General features: G+C 43.2%; 1 protein-coding gene across 1 annotated transcript; it reads left to right on the top strand.

Moving 5' to 3' along the window:
* The first annotated feature begins 17,783 nt into the window (after positions 1-17,783).
* LOC120063382 (hexokinase-4-like) lies at positions 17,784-26,364 on the top strand. Its single transcript, XM_039013735.1, has 10 exons — positions 17,784-17,932; positions 19,262-19,424; positions 21,549-21,703; positions 21,849-21,968; positions 22,304-22,399; positions 22,550-22,649; positions 22,807-22,990; positions 24,327-24,482; positions 24,660-24,893; positions 25,031-26,364. The coding sequence occupies exons 1-10, from the start codon at positions 17,852-17,854 to the stop codon at positions 25,176-25,178; spliced, it is 1,437 nt and encodes a 478-aa protein (XP_038869663.1). The 5' UTR covers positions 17,784-17,851; the 3' UTR covers positions 25,179-26,364.
* Positions 26,365-26,516: the final 152 nt, after the last annotated feature.

The following is a 26,516-nucleotide window of genomic DNA, read 5'->3' as shown; positions in this document are numbered from 1 at the left end:
TCAGCAGGTTTGGAGCTGCGGAGTTGTTACGGGATTTTTGTGTTTAATGACTAAAATATGTATACATTTGACTTAGAATTATAACTCATAAATGTTGAATGTTATGTGTTCCTAGTTAGAAAGAATGGGTTTATCTTCAGACAGGCTAGAATGATGTCTACCCAGGGAGGGGAAAGACCTTGAGTTGGTTGTAGATAGTTGAACAGGTGGCAGACAGTAATGAGAACTTGAACTGTATTGCCATTGTATCCGAGAGGAGGTTGGACATTAAAACCTATGACATCATCTTTATTATATAACCTGATGTAAAATGTATTATGATCAGTACTCTCGAGAATAAACGCTATTGATTGATTGATTTTAAGACTGGTATCTGTCCATTCTATGCAGATAATTATCTTACAAATTCTTATTTATGGGCAGAGTGTTTTAATTGAATTGGTTAATAAACAGGAATCAAAATTCCTTTAACAGGAGTCCATCCACAGCGACCAAGGCAGAAACTTTGAGTCCCGTGTGTTCGCCACCATGTGTGAGAGGCTGGGTATGCACAAGACCCGCACTACTCCTCTCCATCCTCAAAGTGATGGCCTTGTGGAGCGCTTCAACAAAACGCTTGGACAGCAGCTGGCCATCGTCTCTGCCAAACACCAGCGTGACTGGGACAAGCACCTGCCTATGGTCCTCATGGCATGCCGCTCCGCCGTCCAAGACTCCACCTCCTGCCCGCCTGCCCTCCTCATGCTGGGGAGAGAGATCCGCACCCCTGCGGAGATGGCGTTTGGTCGGCCCCTGGATAGCCCTCATGTTCCCCCGGGGCCGGAGTATGCTCGGAGACTCCAGGACCGCCTGGAGACAGCCCACACCTTCGCCAGAGAGCAGCTGGTGAATGCAGGTGTGAGGCAGAAAAGGAACTATGACGTGCACACCCGGGGAAGGCACTTTCTGGCTGGGGAGCTGGTCTGGGTCTACAGCCCCCTAAGGAAAAAAGTTGGACAGTCACTGGGTGGGACCCTGCAGCGTCCTGGAGAGGGTAGGGGAGGTTGTTTACCGGGTGCAGCTTCCTCCCAGGGGGAGAAATGTGGCACTGCACCGGGACAGGTTAGCCCCATATAGAGGGGCCTCTGCTCCCCAAACCCCAGGGACCCCCACAATTCCACTCTCTGGCAATGACATTATCCAGGCACCCAACCCCAGGTGCCGCAGACAAGGCTCCAGACAGCCCACTCCCCCTGTCTCCCTCCCTGTGTCACTGCGTGGTTCCCCGGAGCCATATTATTTATTTGGCGTGGGCTACGGCCAAACAGTAGCCTGTGTAAAGTTGGGATAATAAACCGTCAATTCGTAAACTCAACCCTCTGTCTGGACAATTGTTCCTTTATGATCTTGTCAGGTCATTACAGTATAATTATTAGCTTCCATTCAGTCCACGCATAAAACTGCTTAGCCAGACCAAATATATACACTCCTTTCTTGAAACATGACTATCTTAACAGCCTTTATATCTATTATAGACATGTTTGCGCAGTGGCGAATCTATAGGCCTTCAGTGTGTGACAGGTTTGTGAGTCTGAAAGGACAGAAACCGTAATCCTGGCGCACGTAGGAGAGGGCACTTTTTGTAAAACCCAAAGGGCCAGTGGTGTAGTGGAGGGTATATGCAGGCATTGCTTATACTCACTTCTCAATCCCTACTGATGCGTGTCAAAGTAGTGTAGTTGTGGTGTACGATTTATCAATTATGTAGTACAATAGAGAAATCATACACAAAGTAGCCTACATAATCGCAAAGCACGTGAAATATCACACACACAGCCTAGTTTCAGCTGAATATCATCTGCAGGCAGCAAGAGTATGCAGCTCTCAACTGGTTTTAGCATGGAGCAGCTCACATAAGAATGACATCGGTAGCCGGTAGAGTAGGAAAGACTTTCAACTTATGATATCTACCAGTAAATGCTAACTAAGGCAACAATGGGTAGGCAAACCAGGTATTGAAAAAGTTTTGTCCAAAGTGCTGATTAGTAGGCTATTTGTGATGTGCAATTGATATCATGCTCTGTTTGGATCAGAGCATGATGTAAGAATTTCCACGACAGGTGCATGTGACAAATACAATTGTATTTTATTTATCTAGTGGAAATCGGGTCAGGTGGCCAATGTAGAAATCACTCCATCATTTCCTGGTTGATACAATTCTACACTGTTCGCTCTATTTCAGTTTATGTGGGAAAACAAGCATTGAATAGTGTAGGGAATTATTGTGACATCTAAGTCGCTGTGAAATATATTTTCAAAAACATAGAACATTGTTTTTACAGCTGTTTGAAGCTGGTGGACAAAAATTAAAGTAAAAGGCTCAAGTGGGAGTATTGGCCATATTACAGGGAAATGGGATGTGGGGGAGGGGGAGATTGGTTTTGAATGCAGCCTACTGCTGTTGAAATTCACCTAGCTTCCACACAGGGGAGGATTTCGTAGAAATTCTAGGTGTCCCACATTTTAGTGAATTAAATATCACCAGCTAGCTAGCTTCATATTAGCTAGCTATCTTGATGTATATATCATTGTAAACTAAAAACACGAACCCCAAATGCATTTGCAGCTAGCTAATTGACAACCATGGAAGAGGGTGAAAAGATTAGCAGCTTCAGCTGTCAGAGCAGGGAGAGAGTAGGGTAGGCTAACATTACTCTGGATAGGGCAGGTACCTATGTGAAAATATTTTCCAGTTCTAGTCAGCAAGGAAAACTATGAGAACAGAGAGATATGGCAACACCATATTCAGTCCTGTCTCATTTGAGTATAATCAAGCCTGTCTCTTTGTGATGTTTTCTGTCCTACATTTTACATTTTCAAATTTTATCCAGAGCGACATACAATTAGTCCATTCATCTTAAGATAGCTAGGTGGGACAACACATCACAATCTTATTCAAGAACATTTTCCCTTAAAAAAGTATTTATCAGCAAAGTAAGTGCAAGTGGGGAAAAGAGAAGTGCCTTTTTGGGGGGGAGGGGTGGCGGGGGGGGGGGGGGGGGGGGGGGGGGGGGGGTCAGGTGCGCCGTGAGACTACACGTCAAAGAGGTAGGGTTTCAGAAGTTTTTGAAAGATGGGCAGGGACTCTGCTGTTCTGACTTTAGAGGGAAGCTAGCCCAATAATGGACTAAAGGAGCCTAATATTACTCCTTATAGTCCAAGGACCTTTCATGTTCTGTTTAAAGGCGAATTGGCTCTGGAAGCCAAAACAGCCAAATACTCCATCTTATTGTGAATCGATTCTCAATTGCGGGTACAGTTCTAGAAACCTAGATCCCTCTACTTTCATATCACAACAAAATAATTTCACAAACACAAAATACACAACTGTACACTGTTTTAAAACTTCTTCGGGATTGGTGTCCCTTCCACAGGACGGTTGAGCTAACGTAGGCTAATGTGATTAGCATGAGGTTGTAAGTAACAAGAACATTTCCAAGGATATAAACATATCTGATATTGGCAGAAAGCTTACATTCTTGTTAATCTAACTGCACTGTCCAATTTACAGTAACTATTATAGTGAAAGAATACCATGCTATTGTTTGAGGAGAGTGCACAATTTTGAACATGAAAAGTTATTAATAAACAAATTAGCCACATTTAGGCAGTCTTGATACAAACTTTTGAACGGAAATGAAATGGTTCATTGGATCAGTCTAAAACTTTACACATATACTTGTGCCATCTAGTGGCCAAAACCTAATTGCACCTGGGCTGGAATAACACATTATGGCCTTTCTCTTGCATTTCAAAGATGATGGCACAAAAAAAATACAAAAGAGCAGTTGGTTTTGTCTTTGTATTATCTTTTACCAGATCTATTGTGTTATATTCTACTACATTCCTTTCACATTTCCATAACCTTCAAAGTGTTTCCTTTCAAATAGTACCAAGAATATGCATATCCTTGCTTGAGGGCCTGAGCTGAAGGCAGTGAGAAATGGGTATGTCATTTTAGACGAAAATTGAAAAAAGGGGCTAATCCTTAACCAGTTTTAACATAGTTGCAGTCAACAGTATTTTTCAGTGACAACACGTTTGTGGCATCCATCTTCCTTTTACACACTGGTGTTTGGAGACGCAGATAGCTAATTAAAACAGATAGTACATTCAGTCTTCAGGCTGTTTTCTGTAAACAAGCGCAGTAACATGGAAATATGGCCATGTGGGAACCCTAACCCTATAAAGGTGCATATCAACCTTGTGTTTAAAAAGAATTCTCGCTGATTTAAAAGATAAGGTCCTTATGCTTCCAAAACCGTACCACAAGCAATGCGTGTTAATGTTCAGACCGAGCATCGGGGCTCTTAACAAACTCCCCCGTACAAAATACATCTTTATCGAATGACTCTTATGTGTAACGTAATGGAACTGAGAGTCATGATCAAGGGCTAGGGGGAAGTTTGTACCACCATTGGGGTGCCAGGACTGAGAAGAGCTTAGACTGGGCTGAGCGGGAGCTGCCCTCCAGTAGGGTTGGGGGGCCAAGAGACCGTAGGTGACAGAACGGAGTGCTCCGGTTGGGATGTAGGGTTTCAACATATCAGATACAGAGAGCTGTGAAACCCTGTCTGCAGATGAAGAAGTCCCAAATGAATGTCCCAAGAGAATAAGGGTACATCCTTGTATACTTTGGGTTATACAGTGCCATCATAAAGTATTGATACCCCTTGACTTTTTCCACATTTTGTTGTGTTTCAGCCTGAATTTGAAATGGATTACATTGAGATGTATTTGTCACTGGCCTACACACAATACTCCATAATGTCAAAGTGGAATTAGAGTTTTAGAATTAAAAAAAAAGAATTACAATGAAAATCTGAAATGTCTTGAGTCAATATTCAACCCCTTTGTTATGGCAAGCCTAAATAAGTTCAGGAGTAAAAATATGCTTAACTAGTCACATAATAAGTTCCATGGACTCACTCTGTGTGCAATAAGTGTTTAACATGATTTCTGAATGACTACCTCATCTCTCTACCCCACACATACAATTATCTGTAAAGTCCCTCAGTCAAGCAGTGAATTTCTAACACAGATTAAACAACAAAGACCAGGGAGGTTTTCCAATGCTTCGCAAAGAAGTACACTTATTGGTAGATGAGTAAAAAACAGACGTTGAATATCCCTTTTTTTATGTTTTTTTATTTAACCTTTATTTAACAAGGCAAGTCAGTTAAGAACAAATCCTTAGTTACAATGACGGCCTTCCAAAAGTGGGCTGGGATTAAAAATAAATATGTAGGACAAAACAGACATCACGACAAGAGAGACACCACAACACTACATAAAGAGAGACCTAAGACAACAACACAGCATGGCAGCAACACACAGCAAAAACATGTTGTATGTGGAGGATGAGGGCTGCAGTAGGTATCTCAGATGGGGGGGAGTGAGGCCTAAATATTTTTATAAATAAGCATCAACCAGTGGTTCTTGCGATGGGTTTACAGAAATGACCAGTTTGAAGAGGAGTATAGAGTGCAGTGATGGGTCCTATAAGATGGGCGAATAGTAAAGAACATCTAGCCGCTCGAGAGCACCCTTACCTGACGATCTATAAATTACGCCTCTGTAATCTAGCATGGGTAGGACGGTCAGGATTGAGCATTTGGGTATTCCCTTTGTGACAGGCAGTGGTTAAGACAGCAGATGTTCTGACTTTATACACTGCATTCTTTGAGAGGCCACAGACCCCTCAGAGACACCAATACTCCTTAGCCGGCCCACAAGAATGGAATGGTCTACCGTATCAAAAAGCTTTGGCCATGTCAATAAAAAATAGCAGCACATTGCTTAGAATCAAGGGCAATGGTGACATCATTTAGGACCTTTAAGTTTGTGGCGACACATTCATAAGGGCAGGTAGTGATTGGAGTGTTGGGCCAGTAACTGAAAGTTTGCTAGATCAAATCCCTGAGCTGACAAGGTAAAAATCTGTTGTTCTGCCCCTGAACAAGGCAGTTAACCCACTGTTCCTAGGCCGTCATTGTAATTAAGAATTTGTTCTTAACTGACTTACCTAGTTAAATTCAAAAAAAGAAACCTCAGTGGATTCTGGACTGCATATCAGAGAGAATACTATAGACATCAAGAAAGCCAGTCAGTTGTTTATTGACAAGTTTTTCCAACACTTTTGATAAAAAGGGCAAAATAGAAATTGGCCTATGATAGTTAGGCCAATTAAATAAACGACGCACTGGCTGCCTTCCAAGCAATGGGAACCTCCCCAGAGAGGAGAGACAGGTTAAAAAGGTCAGAGATAGGCTTGGCGATGATATGGGCTGCAACCTTTAAGAAGAAAGGATCTAAACTATCTGACCCAGATGTTTTTTGGGGTGAAGTTTAAGAAGCTCCTTTAGCACCTCTGACTCAGTGACTGCCTGCAGGGAGAAACTTTGTAGCGGGGCAGGGGAAAAAGAGGGAGGAGCATCTGGGCTAGTCACATTAGAAGGGGTGGGAGATGAGGAAATTTTGGACGGGCATGGAGGCACTGCTGAGTCAAATAGGAATCATGACTTAATGAAGTGGTGATTAAAGAGCTTAGCCATGTGCTCCTTGTCAGTCATAACCACATCATCCAAATTAAGGGACATGGGCAGCTGTGAGGAGGAGGGTTTATTCTCCAGGTCTTTATCTGTTTTCCAGAACGTCTTGGGTTAGACCCACAGAGAGAGAACTGCTCCTTAAAGTAACTAACTTTGGCCTTCCGGATAGCCTGGGTGTACTTATTTCTCATTTGCCTGAACGAGAGCCAGTCAGCCTGAGTATGAGTGTGCCGAGCCTTTCGCCAAATGCAATTATTGAGGTGGAGTAACTCTGCCAGATCACGGTCAAACCAGGGTCTGAACCTATTTTTAATTCTCATTTTAATTGTAATTTTCTTGTTAATAACAATACCACTGAAAATATCAAAAAAGAAGGTTCAAGCGTCTTTGACAGAGGATCAAGCTGACTCTATACCAATTTACAGAGGCCAGGTCTTGAAGGAAGGTTTGTCATTAAAGTTTTTTAGCAAGCGTCTATGACAAATCAGGACAGGTCGTTTAACTGAGCAGCCATTACGAACATAGGCTGTAAAACAGTGATCACTAAGGTCATTAAAGAAAACACCAGACTGGTACCTATCAGGATTATTTGTGAGGATAACATCAAGGAGAGTAGCCTTTTCCGGATGTTTGGACTCAAACCTTGTGGGATTGGTAATAATCTGAGAAAGATTGAGGGAGTCCCGTTGCTTTAGGACTTTAGGAAGATCTGCTTGCCGAAAAAGGTTATAACCAGAAAGGTTAACATCAGTGTTCAAAACACTCTTACTTAACCACGTCTCAGTAATGACCAACACATCTGGATTGGAGCTGTGGACCCACACTTTCAATTGATCAATTTGAGGTAATAAACTTCTAGTGTTAACGTGCAGAAAACCCAGGCTTTTATGTTTGTAAATTAATTTGGTCAAGCTTTGTAGCCTGTTCGGTCTTTCTCTATAAATATACAGTATGCTTAGATAACCTATGTAGAAAAATATACAGATTTGTACTGTGAGCGGACCAAGTAATTGGGCGTCACTCTAAAGCGGGAAGGTGGAACAAACGAGTCAGGAGTAGGTTTTCTTGATTGAACAAAGTTCTATATTGAGGGCATTTGGACAACACAAACACTCCAACAGAATCAATGAAACTCTCCAAAGGAAAAAAACATATATCTTCTTCTCCAGAGCAAAACAGGAACACAATACGATTGTCTCTAAATTACCACAAAAAGTCACGACATTGTCACCGTCTTAATGGTTCTTCCTAGATAGCTCCTCTGTCTCGGTGGCCATCTTCCAGAGATAGTCCCCTCTTGCTGGTTCCATACTCTCTCTTATAGGGGAAGGAGAATATCTCATTAGTAGTGTCAGCTGTGCTTAATTGCCTCTGGTTCACTTGTCTCCCATGCCTTGTTGGGCTACCATCCGTGAGCTCAGCCTGCCCTCTGGTGGTCCTTCCACAGTACATAGAATTAGGCATAATGATCATGGCTCTAGATTGCAGGAAAAATTTGTTTCCAGTGTTTTAAAAATGTAAGATTCAAATAAATTCGTAGCACCCCCCTCGATCCTCATCTACTTCATGCCCCTTTCAAAATAATTGGTGCATGACGCCCCTGGTTTCAACATAATTTGTCAACATATTGTGACGTGGAATCTATATGTAAAATACGTTGGATTTGCTAAAAGTTGTTTTGAGAATGAAATTTCAACCACAGGATTATGTCATCATGGTTACAAATATTCAACATAGAATTTCAATTTGTGCCTCTGAAACAACGTCAGATCTTCAATGTTATGTCCACTACCAGAAAAAAAAATGGTGGGTAGCACCTCCTACTGGATAATTGATCTACCTACAGCTATCCCTTTGGTCTCCTATCCAAGGTTTTAACTAAGCCCTGCTTAGCTTTGATATTTGTCACAGACTATTACCAATGTGCTATTGTTGTCACGACTTCTGCCAAAGTCGGTTCCTCTCCTTGTTCGGACGGTGTTCGGCGGTCGACGTCACCGGTCTTCTAGCCATCCCCGATCCATTTTTCATGTTCCAGTTGTTTTGTCTTGTTTTCACACTCACCTGGTTTCAATTCCCTAATTACATGTTGTATATGTTCCCTCTGTTTCCCCCATGTCAAATCATGATTTAGTCCTATTCTTACATTTTTATTTTCGGTTGAGATGGAGACGTGAATCCAACATGTCAATTTTTATTTGTAGACAATTTGAAATTAAAGCAACTAAATCAGTGGCACAGATGTAACTATCCAAGCAGAAGATGCATGTTCTTCAAATGTTGATATTTGGATGTGTTGACAACCAAACACAATTCAATATTACTTTTGTAGTATAGTAAATAGCCTAAAGTTAAGGTTTTCTTACCAACTAACATAACATAAATTATTTGACCATCCATGGCCACATTGAGGTTAACGTAACTATATTTGTCCTCTAATGTAATCATAGAATGTGTGGATGTTCAAGATAGCATGCAAAGTCACAGATCTGTGGAGATCTTCACAATTGCTATAATAATCTGCATAGAATCTCGAACAGCATTGATGTACTTTTTATGTAATCTGAACTGCAATCCATGACATTTGGTGGTGCTATTAGATGAAGCACAGTGATAACACCTTAAATTGTTGTATAAATAAACAAATTATCTGACTTCGTATTCCTATTTGAACTTTGTTGTGCTTTTAAATGCCTGAAATTGCAATGATAGCACATTTAGGTGACAACTAACCCAAAAATCTGACATTGTTTTTCATTGGAATTTGGTTGTGCTTTCAGATGGTTGACAGCGTATTGACAACACATTCGGAATTCAGAATATGTTTGGCTGTCTTTTTGAAAGGGTGAATATAAACCAAGTGTACAAAATATTAGGAACTCGTGCTGTTTCCATGACATAGACTGACCAGGTGAATTCAGGTGAAAGCTATAATCCAACTTGTTAAATCCACTTCAATCAGTGAGGATGAAGAGGAGGAGCAGGTTAAAGAATGATTTTTAAGCCTTGAAACAATTGGGACATGGATTGTGTATGTGTGCAATTCAGAGGGTGAATGGACAAGACAAAAGATTTAAGTGCCTTTGAACAGGGTATGGTAGTTGGTGCACCGGTTTGAGTGTGTCAAGAACTGCAGCACTGCTGGGTTTTTCATGCTCAACAGTTTTCCGTGTGTAAGAAAAATGGTCCACCACCCAAAGGTCATCTAGAGCCAACTTGACACAACCGTGGGAAGCATTGAAGTCTACATGGGCCAGCATCTCCATGGAATGCTTTTGACACCTTGTAGAATCCATGCGAATTAAGGCTGTTCCTAATGTTTTGTACACTCAGTGTAGGTTGTAATCTCATTGGTCAATGTCTCAATTAAATATTATCCAGTTGTCCACGTTGATATGACGTGGTGTGCCCAGGGGGTAGTAGTTTGGTAAACTATATTTTCAGAGTAGCTTTCCCAACACTGGTAAAATGTCAACAACAGGACAGGCCATGATGACCTAAGGGTACTGTCATTTCTCAGCACCCCCAGTCTTTGTTTCCCTAAGTAATTTTGCTCCATTTAACAATTCCCACTTGGCCACTTTCCTCAGTGCTAAGTGTTTTCCATACCAGAAGTGTCCAGATAAATTGATTTCCAGGGCAACGGATTAAAGACATTGAGCATGTAGACTGTGAAAGAGAGTTCTTGGAAGCATCTGTTGACGGGGTGGTTGTGGCAGGATGAGGGGAGTTTCCCCCCCCTTGAATAGGATAGTTTTGGTTGCCATAGATATTCAGGAAAAAATAGCCCTGCCTAGTCAATGAGACGTAGCTTTGGAGCTGTATACCATAACCGTACGCAACTGTTTTCTCAAATGGAAAAGCAATAAAACATTTATTTTTTGGATACACATTGAGATTCATATTTGGTTGAAAATTACGATCTGAGGACCAAGGTGAGAAGGACTTGATTTAACCTGACGTTGAATAGTTTGCCTTTGGCCAGTACACTTATATTAACGGCCGCAGTGGATGCATCATTAACTGCAAAAGCACACGAATTAAGAAAAATTGTTTCCAGGCCTTTGAGTGAACACTTTTAACTGAATTAGCTATTGTTTTAAATGATTATTTTACTAAATAACTAGCCTAACAGCAGACAAAATGTTCAGCAGGGAGGAATTGGTTGGACATAAATGACTGGACATTTGTTCAACACATGTTAAATAAATAGTTTAAAAATAATAATAAAAAAACATTTATGTATTTACAGATGAAGACCAATCCTTTCTAAGTTTGTTATTTATCTTTACGTTTTCTGCGTTCTTCATGTAGCACCTTTAAAACGAACCGCTACTTTTTAACCTGCTCCTGTCGCCCACCTGGACAACACTTTACTATTCCACAGCAGACAGCACCCATGACCGGCAGGAAATGTATGATATGGACCCTCATACGATGGACAAGGTAAAAACAGAAAACTATTACCATGTGCTTTTAATGTTACAAATTGTCATTGTGATAATCTAATCCATTAATGGAAAATTCCCTAAAGTGCCCTTTAAAATTGTCTCAGAAATCTCACCTCCTCCCAGGGCAATGGAAAACCTTACTTATCTAGCAAACTGAGTTTCCAGAAGTTTAAGAATAAATCACTGCAAAAGTCCACGAAAGCATGAAACAGTGTAACAGATAATGTGGTTATCAGCAATTGAATTAGCAGGTATTTGGATATATGTTCTGGATATTTTACTTGTCTTCAGCATTCTAAATGCGTCATTTTACAATTAGTTCTATATTTGCTTTACTTCTAAGTGATTACTTTCACCATATTCTGAATATAGAACATATTTGTTTTATTTTTAAGTCAGTGGTCTTATCTGATGAGTGAGGCAGGTGGATGGAAGCCTCGTCCATCAGGCTATCTCAGCAAACAGCCTAGCTGGAGAGCTCTAACTGGGTTCAATTAGCTGGCATAATCAGCTATGGAGAAGCACTTGGCACACGTTCAAGTTTCATCCATAAAAGGACCTGACACAAATCAAACATGGCTGGATTTCTCAAACAGCAGCGTGCGTGTGTGTGTGTGTGTGTGTGTGTGTGTGTGTGTGTGTGTGTGTGTGTGTGTGTGTGTGTGTGTGTGTGTGTGTGTGTGTGTGTGTGTGTGTGTGTGTGTGTGTGTGTGTGTGTGTGTGTGTGTGGTCAATCAAACTTGAATGATTTATGAATTATTACACAAGTTTATACTGTTAGAGAATAAAGAATGTTTGAATGAACTAAATTCAGACATTCTTAATCTCTTAACCTTCTCCTGATAAGAAGAATTGTAGTGGACCCAGTGTGTGTCAACTTGTTTGTCTGGATTATTGTTGCATTTACTCTGAAACCAGGAGGTCATGGCACCGAGGAAAGGGTCACCACAGCTATTTTTGGAGCAGTTTTGATAACCTTTGAGTGATAAGCACAGGAGCCCTTTGCCTACAACGCTCCATTATTGATTTTATGGGCCATTCAACTTTGCAGTGTGCTAAATTTAGATGTATATTTATCTAGTTAAATAATGATAGACTTTGAGTAACGCAAAATTAACCTGCATCAACCAGTATCTGATCTGCCTAGGTACACGTATACAGGCACAAATCATGTGCATGTTGAACCCAATGACAAAGGCTACTCTTAAACCTGCTGACATAGGTCACATCTTTGCCACGTTTTCAAAGCAAAGACAATAATCTGCATTTCAACTATTTCTAGGTCAAATTACGTTATCTATTCTACTAAATAAAAGTCAGGTCATCGCATAGATATAGATTGGAAATTAAACTTCATGGAATAAAAAATTCTGTTGAAAAGCAACAAAAATAGTTTAGCTATATGTATTTTCAGTGCCTTTTAGTTTAGATCAACATTTACCTCTGTCTGAGGCGTTTATTTAGTTTGCCTGCTTTTGGGGTTTGTCATTACCAGTCATTACCAAGTCAAATTGGTAAAACAGTGAGATCTTGTTGGTCATTACACATGTGACAGATTTAGTCACAGCCAGACTTTGCTGTTCAAATTGACCTGTGATGATAATAGAAAGGCATAATATACACTGAGTGTACAAAACATTAAGAACACCTTCCTTGAGTTGCAGCCCTTTTGCCTTCAGAACAGCCTCAATTCGTCGGGCCCTGGACTCTACAAGGTGTCAAAAGCGTTCCACAGGGATGCTGGCCCATGTTGACTCCAATGCTTCCCACAGTTGTGTCAAGTTGGCTAGATTTTTGATACACACGGGCCATTCTTGATACACACGGAAACTGTTGAGCGTGAAAAACCCAGCAGCGTTGCAGTACTTGACACACTCAAACTGGTTGTAACGGTCGTCTTGTGGTGAATGAGCGGACCAAGGCGCAGCGGGTGATGAATACATACTGATTTATTATACCAAGACGAAACACTATGAACACTAGAACAAACTACAAAACAATAAACGAAGTCAACAGACCTGAACAAACGAACTTACATAATAACACGAAGAACGCACGAACAGACTACCTAAAACGAACGAACAAACGAAACAGTCCCGTGTGGTATACACAGACACAGGAACAATCACCCACAAACAAACAGTGAGAACAACCTACCTTAATATGGTTCTCAATCAGAGGAAACGTCAAACACCTGCCTCTAATTGAGAACCATACCAGGCAACACATTAACTTCTTCTGGCTGCAGGGGCAGTATTGAGTAGCTCTGATAAAAGGTGCCCATTTCAAACGGCCTCGTACTCAATTCTTGCTCGTACAATATGCATATTATTATTACTATTGGATAGAAAACACTCTCTAGTTTCTAAAACCGTTTGAATTATATCTGTGAGTAAAACAGAACTCATTTGGCACAAACTTCCTGACCAGGAAGTGGAAAGTCTGAAATCGAGGCTCTGTTCTAGGTCCTGCCTATAAATGGGCATGATACGTATTAGTATACATGCACGTCATACACCTTCCCCTAGATGTCAAGAGGCAGTGAGAGAAGAAATGGAGTGTTTATCTTGGTCTGAGCTGGAATAAATCCTCTTGGAATGACGTGTCACCCATTTCCTGTTTTCTGGAAAGAGCGAGGATGGAGCTGGAATTGCCTTCTGAAATGCTGTCGTTATAGGCGACTACTATCTCCGGCTTTGATTTTATTTGATACATGTGACAATATCATCGTAAAGTATTTTTTCAATATAGTTTTATTATATTATTGAAATTTATTTGGGACGTTAGGCGTGTTGCGTTGTGTGCCTTTGTTCAGGAAGGAGAGCTTCGCGCCACTTGGCTAGTGCGCTTGCTAATTCAAGAGGGAAAAAGGACGTTCTAAATCCAAACAACGATTGTTCTTGACAAAGGACCTCTTGTACAACATTCTGATGGAAGATCAGCAAAAGTAGGACCCATTTTATGATGCTATTTCATATATCTGTCGAACTGTGTACTATTAGTTTTGCGCCCAGGTTTTGGGCACTCGCTCGCCAAAACGTAAGCCTTATGTCGTAATGAAGTTATTTTTAGAATTCTAACACTGCGATTGCATTAAGAACTAGTGTATCTATCATTTCCTATACAACATGGATTTTTTAGAAATGTTTTATGATGAGTATTTAGGTATTTGACGTTGGTGTCTGTAATTACTCTGGCTGCTTCGGTGCTATTTCTGATGGTAGCTGCAATGTAAAACTGATTTATAGCTCAAATATGCACATTTTTCGAACAAAACATAGATTTATTGTATAACATGTTATAAGACTGTCATCTGATGAAGTTGTTTCTTGGTTAGTTTGGTTGGTTCTTGGTTAGTTAGGTTGGCTTTGTGCATGCTACCTGTGCTGTGAAAAATGTCTGTCCTTTTTTGTATTTGGTGGTGAGCTAACATAAATATACGTGGTGTTTTCGCTGTAAAACATTTTAAAAATCGGACATGTTGGCTGGATTCACAAGATGTGTACCTTTCATATGCTGTATTGGACTTGTTAATGTGTGAAAGTTAAATATTTAAAAAATATATATTTTGAATTTCGCGCCCTGCACTTGAGCTGGCTGTTGTCATAAGTGTACCGACGTCGGGCTTGCAGCCAGAAGAAGTTAACCCAACATAGAAAACACATAACATAGACTACCCACCCCAACTCACGCCCTGACCAACTAAACACATACAAAACAACAGAAAACAGGTCAGGAACGTGACAGAACCCCCCCCTCAAGGTGCGAACTCCGGGCGCACCCCTAAAACTCAAGGGGAGGGTCTGGGTGGGCATCTGTCCCCGGTGGCGGCTCCGGCGGTGGACGAGGACACCACTCCACCACTGTCTTTGTCCCCCTCCTTAGCGTCCCTTGAGTGGCGACCCTCGCCCCCGACCATGGTCCAGGAACCTTCACCAACGACCCTCCTAAATAGAGGAGACAACTCAGGACAGCGAGGTAGCTCAGGACAAAGAGGTAGCTCAGGACAGAGAGGTAGCTTAGGACAGAGGGACAACTCTGGACTACTGGCAGCTCCGGACTGAGTGGCAGCTCCGGACTGAGTGGCAGCTCCGGACTGTAGGGCAGCTCATGACTGGAGGGCAGCTCATGACTGGAGGGCAGCTCATGACTGGAGGGCAGCTCATGACTGGAGGGCAGCTCATGACTGTAGGGCAGCTCATGACTGTAGGGCAGCTCATGACTGTAGGGCAGCTCATGACTGTAGGGCAGCTCTGGCAGCTCCTGACTGGCTGGCGGCTCTGGCAGCTCCTGACTGGCTGGCGGCTCTGGCAGCTCCTGACTGGCTGGCGGTTCTGGCGGCTCCTGACTGGCTGGCGGCTCTGGCGGCTCCTGACTGGCTGGCGGCTCTGGCAGCTCCTGACTGGCTGGCGGCTCTGGCGGCTCCTGACTGGCTGGCGGCTCTGGCGGCTCCTGACTGACGGACGGCTCTAGCGGCTCCTGACTGACGGACGGCTCTAATGGCTCGGGACACACGGGCGGCTCTAATGGCTCGTGGCAGACGGATGGCTCAGATGGCGCTGGGCAGACGGATGGCTCAGACGGCGCTGGGCAGACGGATGGCTCAGACGGCGCTGGGCAGACGGATGGCTCAGACGGCGCTGGGCAGACGGATGGCTCAGACAGCGCTGGGCAGACGGATGGCTCAGACGGCGCTGGGCAGACGGATGGCTCAGACGGCGCTGGGCAGACAGATGGCTCAGACGGCGCTGGGCAGACGGATGGCTCAGACGGCGCTGGGCAGACAGATGGCTCAGACGGCGCTGGGCAGACGGCCGACTCTGACCTGCTGAGGCGCACAGTAGGCCTGGTGCGTGGTGCCGGAACTGGTGGTACCGGACTGGAGACACGCACCTCAAGGCTAGTGCGTGGAGCAGGAACAGGGCACACTGGACTCTCGATGCGCACTATAGGCCTGGTGCGTGGTACCGGAACTGGAGGTACCGGGCTGAGGGCACGCACCTCAGGGCGAGTGCGGGGAGAAGGAACAGTGCGTACAGGGCTCTGGAGAAGCACAGGAGGCTTGGTGCGTGGTGCCGGAACTGGTGGTACCGGACTGAGGGCGCGCACCTCAGGGCGAGTGCGGGGAGAAGGAACAGTGCGTACAGGGCTCTGGAGACGCTCAGGAGGCTTGATGCGTGGTGCCGGAACTGGAGGCACTGGGCTGGAAACACGCACCACAGGGAGAGTGCGTGGAGGAGGAACAGGGCTCTGGAGACGCACTGGAAGCCTGGTGCGTGGTGTAGGCTCTGGTGGTAATGGGCAGGAGACACGCACCACAGGGCTAGTGCGTGGAGCAGTAACAGGACGCACAGGACTCTGGAGACGCACAGGAGGCTTGGTGCGTGCTGTAGGCACTGTCTTAACCAGACGGCTAGCACGCACCTCAGGACGAGTATGGAGAGCTGTTCCCGGTGACATCAACTCACCGACACGTTCAGTCGGACGGATGCCGTGCCTCATGCACCAAACCAGTACATCCCTCATAACTCTCTCCTCCAATCTCCCCATTAACTCCTTCACTGTCTCTGTGTCACTCACCTCCAATACCGCCCTCACCGGCTCCTTACGGTAAGCAGGGGGAGTTGGCTCAAGTCTACAACTTGACCCAGCTACACTCCCTTTTAGCCCCCCTCCAAGAAATTTTTGGGTGAGCCTCTCGGGCTTCCAGCCGCTCTGCCTTGCTAGCGCCTCATAATGCCGCCTCTCCGCTTTCGCTGCCTCCAGCTCCGCTTTGGGGCGGCGACACTCCTCTGGCTCTGCCCAGGGTCCTTCTCCGTCCAGAATCTCCTCCCATGTCCATTCCTCCTTGTACCACTGCTGCCCGTTAACCCGCTGCTTGATCCGGGTTTGGTGGGTGATTCTGTAACGGTCGTCTTGTGGTGAATGAGCGGACCAAGGCGCAGCGGGTGATGAATACATACTGATTTATTATACCAAGACGAAACACTATGAACACTAGAACAAACTACAAAACAATAAACGAAGTCAACAGACCTGAACAAACGAACTTACATAATAACACGAAGAAGAACGCACGAACAGGAACAGACTACCTAAAACGGACGAACAAACGAAACAGTCCCGTGTGGTATACACAGACACAGGAACAATCACCCACAAACAAACAGTGAGAACAACCTACCTTAATATGGTTCTCAATCAGAGGAAACGTCAAACACCTGCCTCTAATTGAGAACCATACCAGGCAACACATTAACCCAACATAGAAAACACATAACATAGACTACCCACCCCAACTCACGCCCTGACCAACTAAACACATACAAAACAACAGAAAACAGGTCAGGAACGTGACACTGGTGCGCCTGACACCTACTATCAACCCCTGTTCAAAGGCACTTAAATCTTTTGTCTGAATCCATGTCTAAATTGTCTCAATGCTTAAAAATCATTCTTTAACGTTCATCTAAAATGATTGAAGTGGATTTAACAAGTGACATCAATAAGGGATCATAGCTTTCACCTGGATTCACCTAGTCAGTCTTGTACACTCAGTCTATAGCTCTCCTGAAATCAGGTCATAGATATTTAATCTGACCACATGTCCTTGGCCAGATGGGATGAGGCATTAGGGTGTGGGCGTTTGTGTGTGTACAGAGGCCACCATCTTCTCAGGCCAGCCCCTTTTACCAGAGCATAAAAACAGCTGAGGTCCTCATTCAACTGTATTTACAGTCCACTGGCTCTGCAGACACACACACCATACACCTAGATACACACGGAGAGTCATTTGTAAGGCTAGAAAAGATGCCGTGTGTCAGCTCCTACACGGGCCAGATGGGGAAGATGCCTTGTAGCCTCAGCTCTGTGCTAGAGACTGCCCTCATGGTAAGACACACATTTCTGAAGAGTTTAGATGAGAACTAATTTTGGTATCCAGTCTAGGTTTTAACATCAGAATAGTTGACTTTGGATTGAGTTACTTGAATTGATTTTCAAATAATTTGTACATTATTGACTTAATAATGTTATAATTTGACTTTCAACTCTACTATTATTACTCATACTGTTCTGCATGAATGTTGTCTGAATTAACTCGTCTTCACACACAGACTGCCCCGTGTTGTTTGAGAAGAAATTATGGGTGAGAAGCTTTGTCAGATGTTCAGTTCACTACTTTGTCCTCTTTGTGAAATAGCTGGATGAAATTCTGTGTATCTTGGTGGTGATGTTTTTCAGAGCAACCATCAAACAGGGCATACTGCAAATAGCAACTTCTTTGACTTTCAACCGATTACATTATTTTATTTGTCTTCAATGTTTGTGTTTCAGCAGGTCACATTTTAGATGAATAAAAATGGAGAGAAAGGGCTGAAGTGAAATATTAAATACATCTTCATTATCCCTTACTCTCCTTCACAACACTTTTTTTCCACAATTTGCTTTATTGTGCTATAAATGATGTACTCCATTGTTTCCCAAACTAGGGTTCACGACCCATGTGGGGTCACCTGATTTAAAATGGGTTTGCGAGAGAAACTCTGAAATCAAATGTAAAAAAAATGTGCTTGGTTCATAGAACCGGGGTTATGTCAGTAACCTCCGGTAGCCACTAGATGCGGTTGTAATAACAGAGCGGTTTCTGTTTTCTTCCTACAAATGTGGCTCACTCTTTTGAACGGTTTAAGTTACAAAATATTATGACCCCCATCACTGAAAGAGAAGGAACACGTATGTGTCTTGAGTTTCCCTCTACAATCCCACAAGCCGCGTAGGACACATTAGAACAAAGTGGATGAGACCATGCACTAAATCAGACTGGGGGAAAAAGAACATCATCAATGATAATGTTCTTTTCTACACAGACGTTTATAGAACATTATAGCCTGATGATCTTCTGAACTTTTCAATACCTTTCTGATGCATTTCAGTCCCTTCAAACCATACTTACTTCAGATTGAAATACCGTCAAAAGTACTATCAGACTGATTTGTAATAGACTGTAATAGACTCAACTTAAAAAGTAAACATTGACCGTTGATTACAAAAGTTTGGGAACCCCTGCTGTACTTTATTTGTGACGTATGTATGTAAAGTGTCCTTGGGCTTGAGAAATGCCACACCTGACGTTCCCTTGGGGGGAAATAATGTTATTCTATTCTAAAGGTATTTTATGAATGAGACCTGCTCTGACCCTGTTCGTTCCTCCCTCCCCAGGTGGAGCAGATCCTGTCAGAGTTCAGGCTGAAGAAGGAACAGTTGAAGGAGGTGATGAAGAGGATGATGAGGGAGATGGACCGGGGACTGCGTGTAGAGACGCACCAGGAGTCCAGCGTCAAAATGCTGCCCACCTACGTCTACTCCACTCCTGAGGGATCAGGTAGAGACATTTACCTCATTTGGGTCGCTCAACGAAATGAGTGCCTTTTGCATATCTTTCATATTTTAAGTAGAAATTGTGCATCAATATTGCATTTTTAAAAGCTTGTTATATTAAAGGATCGGACCCTCTTTTTCCATTTTCGCCTAAAATGACATACCCAAATCTAACTGCCTGTAGCTCAGGACCTGAAGCAAGGATATTCATATTCTTGATACCATTTGAAAGAAAACACTTTGAAGTTTGTGGAAATGTGAAATTAATGTAGGAGAATATAACACATTAGATCTGGTTAAAGATAATACAAACAAAAAACATGCTTTTTCTATAAAACTAAAAATTAATCATCTTTGAAATGAAAGAGAAAGGCCATAATATAATATTGCAGTTTAGGCGCAACTTAGATTTTGGCCACTAGATGGCAGCAGTGTGTGTGCAAAGTTTCAGATTGATCTAGTGAAGCATTGCAATACTGGACAATATTTTGTATCAAGTCTGCCCAAATGTGCCGAATTGGTCAATTGATACATTTTCAAGTACATAACTATAGAGAACATGCAAAAATTATATGGTAATACAAAGTGTAAGTTTACACACTCCCAGGAATGTCCTTCATTAGCTTATACACTAACTTTCACACATCTAGATGGCCAGGCGGGGTGGGTGTGGAGCCAGAGACAGCAGGGGTTTAACCTGTAGAACCCAGTTCCTACATTTGAATATAAAAATGTATTTTATTAAACAAAACTACGCTACATTTTATCTCTGGGAAATCAGAGCAAGATTACAGAATGTAAGTGCATTATTTACCTTCAGAGGTGAATGTATCAAACCGGTTGCCATGATACATTTTTGTTGTTGTTGTGCACTCTCCTCAAACAATAGCATGGTATTCTTCACTGTAATAGCTACTGTAAATTGTACAGTGCAGTTAGATTAACAAGAATGTAAGCTTTCTGCCCATATAAGACATGTCTATGTCCTGGAAAGTTTGCTGTTACTTACAACTGTCATGTTAATCACATTAGCACACATTAGTGCAACCGTCCCGGTATAGGGACACCGATCCCGTGGAGGTTAAATGAAGTGCCCTTTAATATAGACTACAAGGAGAATTCAACTTATCTGAATTTCAATATGAAATATGTCACATCCTCTGTGACTTCTAGGAAGGTTTTAACCCACTTACCCACAACATTTCTCAAAGTTTTCACCATCAATGTAAAACTCTAGTTATTTTGTTGCTTTGACAGTCATTTCTGAAGATTATAAATTATTTCATGTGATTACTGATTAATTCACATCGGCCCCTCATTTTAAGGTCAACCCTGTTACGTGAACTGAACTCTTGTTTTAATATGGTGAAATTATTCCTTTAAAAAAAAAAATCTATAGAAATGTAACATCTAATAGTAAAATCATAGTGTAAAAAATAGTGAGCGGGTTTTAAACATTTGGGCCATTTTCTGGTGTCTTGTGGTGGAAAACTGAGTGGGTCAGGCATAACACGTCAACACTGTTACCCATACAGGCTAGAAAGGTTTTAACAATTTCCCCTAAAAAAATAAGCTTGCATTCAATTGCCCCTCACTGTTGCACACAACAAGCTTCCATTCTCCCTGTCACAAGCATATTTAAGGCTGATTTAAGATGAAATCACCAACCCTGTTACAGTCAAACCTGTTACAGTCAAACCTGTTACAGTCAACACTGTTACTTTATTTGGCTCTTTATAGGCACTTACTTTGGTAAACTTGATTGTTTTTTACCTCTTGAGATTGGAAAACATGTTTTTTATGAAGTTTGTGAAGTTATGAAGTTTTTTTTACCAAGTTATACCTCGCATAAGGCACCGATTTGGTTCAACAACCCATTTATTCAATGCCTTCTTGTGAAATAACAATGTAAATTCATGATAGCTAGTCTATTTGTACCGAATGGTAATGTCTTGAGAGCTGGAACATGAAATAACATTACATTTCTTATTAGATCTAGTTTACATTCAGTGTCTAGGGCTTTTTGAAATACCATATTCCACAATAAGACTGTATTCCAAAAAAACCTGGATGTGTGAGTGTGTGTTTGATCCTTTATGACAACCTTCTCTATGCTGCGCTGTGTCAGAGGTGGGGGATTTCCTGGCCCTGGACCTGGGGGGGACTAACTTCCGTGTGATGTTGGTGAAGGTGGGGGAGGATGAGGAGAGGGGGTGGAAGGTGGAGACCAAATACCAGATGTACTCCATCCCTGAAGACGCAATGACAGGCACGGCTGAGATGGTGAGCGTGCAGCACTAGTGTACTTAGAAGTGTTCACTCAGAAGTGCACTGTGCTGACCAGTGTAATTAGTGCCCATTAATCCTGTCTTTCCATTTCTCCGTCTTCCCCTCTTTCTCCTTTTCCCTCCTCCCTCTCTCTTCTCAGCTCTTTGACTACATTGCAGAGTGTATATCAGACTTCCTGGACAGACATCACATCAAACACAGGAAGCTTCCTCTGGGTTTCACCTTCTCCTTCCCCGTACGACATGAGGACATAGACAAGGTATGACGTGGACTAAGTAAAAGATCCACACAGGTTTAGAGACTTCAGATTAGAGAGTTGACCTCAGTGACTATCTGATTGTCTGAGTTAGTGTCTGTCAGAGGAGGCTGGTGGGAGGAACTATAAGTGGACGGGCTCATTGTAATGGCTGGAATGCAATGAATGGAATGGTATGAAACACATCAAACATATGGAAACAACAAGGTTGACTCCGTTCCATTTACTCAATTCCAGACATTACAATAAGCCTGTCACCCTATAGCTCTGCCTACCAGCATCCTCTGAGCTCTGCTACCAACCCTACCCCTAACTCTAACCCTGTGTTTTCCTCCCAGGGCATCCTACTGAACTGGACCAAAGGGTTCAAGGCGTCTGGAGCCGAGGGTAACAACGTGGTGGGACTACTGAGAGATGCCATCAAGAGGAGAGGGGTAGGGTTTTTACTACAGGATAAGGATTCTATGTTTACGATACACACAATTATAGATATGTTATGATAGACATGCTATGAGACATTTGTAAAACATGCGCAGTAGATTCATGTAAGTAGAGCCGTACTGAAATGTTCCTTTACTCTTCAGGACTTTGAGATGGACATAGTTGCCATGGTGAACGATACAGTTGCTACCATGATATCTTGCTACTATGAGGACCGCAGCTGCGAAGTGGGAATGATTGTGGGTGAGGACACACACACACACACACAAATTGATTGCTCATCCACTAATCTCCTGTTACCTACCACCTTCCCTACCCCTCTTTAAAGCCAACTATGTTTGTGTTTGTCTGTAATACAACACACAAATCAAGTGTAATATGAGCATTGTCCTGTCCCCAGGTACTGGGTGTAACGCGTGCTACATGGAGGAGATGCGGACAGTGGAGCTGGTGGAGGGAGAAGAGGGGAGGATGTGTGTGAACACAGAGTGGGGGGCCTTCGGTGCCAACGGAGAGCTGGAGGAATTCAGACTGGAGTACGACAGGGTGGTGGATGAGACATCACTCAACCCTGGACAACAACTGTGAGTACTGGAGAGCTGTCTGTTTCACAAAGAATCAACCAGGCCCTTCTAAGTTTAGGGGGTGTTCCAATCTCCACTGGTGATAAAACCTTTCATGGACATAAAAGTGGCTAAATGAATCGATTCTTGAAAGTAGTACCTAGAGGTAACTGCCAAAATAAAGGAAACACCAACATAAAGTGTTTTCATAGGGCGTTGGTCCACCACAAGCCACCAGAACAGCTTCAATGCACCTTGGCATAAGTGTCTTGGAGGGATGCGACACCATTCTTCCACGAGAAATTCCATCTTTTGGTGTTTTGTTGATGGTGGTGGAAAACGCTGTCTCAGGCGCCACTCCATAATCTCACATAAGTGTTTAATTGGGTTGAGATCTGGTGACTGAGACACACGCACGCCTACACACACACACACATACACACCCTTTAAACCCCCTATGGTCCTTTGAGACCCCTCTTTCAAAGTCACTGAGATCTCTTCTTCTAGCCATGGTAGACAAAATAAAGGGCAACTGGGCATTTTTATACATGACCCTAAGCATGATGGGATGTTTTAATTGCTTAATTAACCAAGGAAACACCTGTGTGGAAGCACCTGCTTTCACTATATTTTTACCAGTAGTTCCAGCTAATACTGCACGTGTATCCAGACGTGCCCATTCTTAGAAGCTCAAAGTAAGTAAGAGTCCAATGAGTTTCTGAGAGCTGCACATGTTTCTGTGACACATTGCACATGTTTCTGTGACACACTGCACATGTTTCTGTGACACACTGCATATGTTTCTGTGACACACTGCACATGCAGCCTGAGGATAAGCACAGGTGGAAACGTGCCTCTCTCTCTCTCTCTCTTGTTCTCTCCCTCACCTGTCTATGACGCTCACCTGACTGATCTGCAGCCTGTGTGGTCGCTAGGTAACCAGGTTGTTTTCCTGGCTGTGGCCAGTGGCAAGCCCATATACGTCAGGGTCAGATTAATGAGTTCCTGTCCAGTGCTCAACCAGGCTAATGGCTGTTTACCGTTTGCTCTGACAGTCTCTTCACACAGGCAACCGAGGAGCTGAGCCTCACTCACCCTAGCACTTTATCTCTCTCTCCACTCACACAGACAGAGAGATGGAGAGATCGCTCTCCTGCTTTGCAATCCTTCTTATTCTTCAGCCTAGCTGGGAAATGATGATGACAGGGATATATAGGTTCACGTGTTATGTGACGCACGACTCTCTGTCTCCATCCACCTCCTCTGCCCTGCGGCTTCCCTCTACTGTCTCTCCCCTTCCTCTGTCCACCTTCCTCTCCCCCCTCGCTCTGCCCCCCTCCCCTCCATCTGTCTGTAGCTATGAGAAGTTGATCAGTGGGAAGTACATGGGAGAGCTGGTGAGGCTGGTATTGTTGAAGCTGGTGAATGAAGAGCTGCTGTTTAACGGGGAAGCCTCTGACCTGCTGAAGACTCGCGGTAGCTTGGAGACGCGCTACGTCTCCCAGATAGAGAGGTGAGGGGTCAAGACACAACCGTGAAATGACAATAACATCTGTCAACACTATTAGAATTACAGCAACACAGTTTGTGTCAGTGATTGTCTTCTGTGTGAGGCAGTAAAGCTACGCTCAGTAAGTCTTGGTTCCTTAGTAAGTGTTAAGTGTGTATTCTCTCCCTGTGTGTTTCTCAGTGACTCTGGTGACAGGAAGCAGATCTACAACATCCTGTCCACGCTGGGCGTGTTGCCCTCGGAGATGGACTGTGACATAGTGCGTCTGGCGTGTGAGAGCGTGTCCACGCGGGCAGCACACATGTGTGGAGCGGGGTTAGCCGCCGTAATCAATCGCATGAGAGAACGCCGCAGCCAGGAGGTGCTGAAGATCACCGTGGGCGTTGACGGCTCAGTCTACAAACTCCACCCCTGGTGAGGAGGGGGAGGGAGATGCAGAGAGAGAGAGACAGAGAGGGTCACTAAGTCTGTAACATACAAATGATGCTCGTCATATCTAGTGAAAATGTCATGGATTTTATTCTAACCCTGATGTTGATCTCCCTCCACAGTTTCCAAGACAGGTTCCACAAAGTTGTACGTGAGCTGACGCCTCACTGTGACATCACCTTCATCCAATCAGAGGAAGGGAGTGGACGGGGGGCAGCACTTATCTCTGCAGTAGCCTGTAAGATGGCAGCGTGCATGCTGACACAGTGAGAGGGTCGTAACAGCCTCCCACCTATAGGGGGTGATGCAGGTGAACCAGGCTGAACTGAACCCCTACAGTAAATGACTCCTCTGGAGAATCTCAATTGGTTTTGCTCAACTCGCATCCTCTCCTCCATCCTCGCCTCGCCTCCTTTTGACAAAGGTCAACGGTAATCGAGGAGAGGAGGGGAGGAAACATGGAAACAAATGCATTCTTCACTAGCGCGTCATCATACAAATGACGTTTACAGGGGTGTAAAGTAGTAAAAACTAATGTAGCTAGTTGTGCTAGACATTTTATAGATAAAACTACAAGTATTGTTTTGAAATATGTGCATGCTTTTCTCCTCCAAGTGAACAACAGCTGAATCAAAAGGGGCAGATTTCAAAACTCTGCCGCGGAGGATGCACTTCAGTATCCTTCGCGAGAGGAAGCTATAGAAGTGAGGAGGACACTCCTCTGTTCGCCTACAAACAAATGAACTCTCTCCTTGACGACTTATCGGTTTCCAGGTCACAGAGAAGAGGAGGACAGAGGAGTCGAGGAGAGGACGGACTGTTGTCCAATTAAGAATCCCCCCCATCTAAGGTCACCCAACTCTGGCCTTTTCTCGAGGCTCTCACAGAGTAAAGCATGCCTCCTCACTGGTGAGAGAGGGAATATATGTGTGGAGAACTCATTGTACTGACATATAACCCTACCACACAGCACACACAATATGGAAAACAAAGAGGCAGGTTAAATCAGTATTTTTCCTAGTGTACAGTATTACACAGAGTCTCTGTACATTTCCTGGAGTACCCACAATGCACAGGTGGTGTGTCACAGCAAGTACTGAACCGTTGTTATAACATGTTCTCAAGCTACCACTAATTGCAGGTGTTTGAAGCCTGGTTAGTACTGTAATATAACATTCATGTGAAAAGCATTGACATTGATTTATGACATCTGTATGTTTTTAGTTTGCTGATGTCCGTACAATCCAGAGATGTTGCCTTAGATACAGTAACTCAAAAGTAAAGGATTATACGTTTCAAATGTATTGCAGTTTAGTCTTTCACTTACTGTTAGTGGGAAATGAAATGCTTCTTTATAAAAGTATGTATGATGAGTTTAGGTCTTAATTGCTAATATGTATATCTAAGAATGAGAATGTGCTTTGTTTGTTGTAAATAAAGTTGCTATAACATAACATTTTTAAAATGTATTTTTTGGTGTGTCTATCATCATAAAACATTTAGGCTTTTGCTGTACATGACCACACACTTTGGTGTCATAAAAAACTGTAATGTTTCTGTTCAGCAAAGCCTAAGAGTAGGTGAGTAACACAAAATCAGACAAACACC

The sequence above is a fragment of the Salvelinus namaycush genome, chromosome 18 (assembly GCF_016432855.1).
Source record: "Salvelinus namaycush isolate Seneca chromosome 18, SaNama_1.0, whole genome shotgun sequence".
NCBI lineage: Eukaryota > Metazoa > Chordata > Actinopteri > Salmoniformes > Salmonidae > Salvelinus > Salvelinus namaycush.
The sequence above is the reverse complement of the archived record's forward strand: the minus strand, read 5'-3'. Positions and strand labels throughout refer to the sequence as shown.

What these genes read in the sequence shown, in the direction of transcription:
- LOC120063382 (XM_039013735.1), top strand. Translation starts at nt 17,852, where the DNA reads ATGCCGTGTGTCAGCTCCTACACGGGCCAGATGGGGAAGATGCCTTGT. An exon ending in TGACAGGCACGGCTGAGATG is followed by an intron (nt 21,704 to 21,848) that starts GTGAGCGTGCAG and finishes CTCTCTTCTCAG; the next exon opens with CTCTTTGACTACATTGCAGA. An exon ending in GTCTACAAACTCCACCCCTG is followed by an intron (nt 24,894 to 25,030) that starts GTGAGGAGGGGG and finishes CTCCCTCCACAG; the next exon opens with TTTCCAAGACAGGTTCCACA.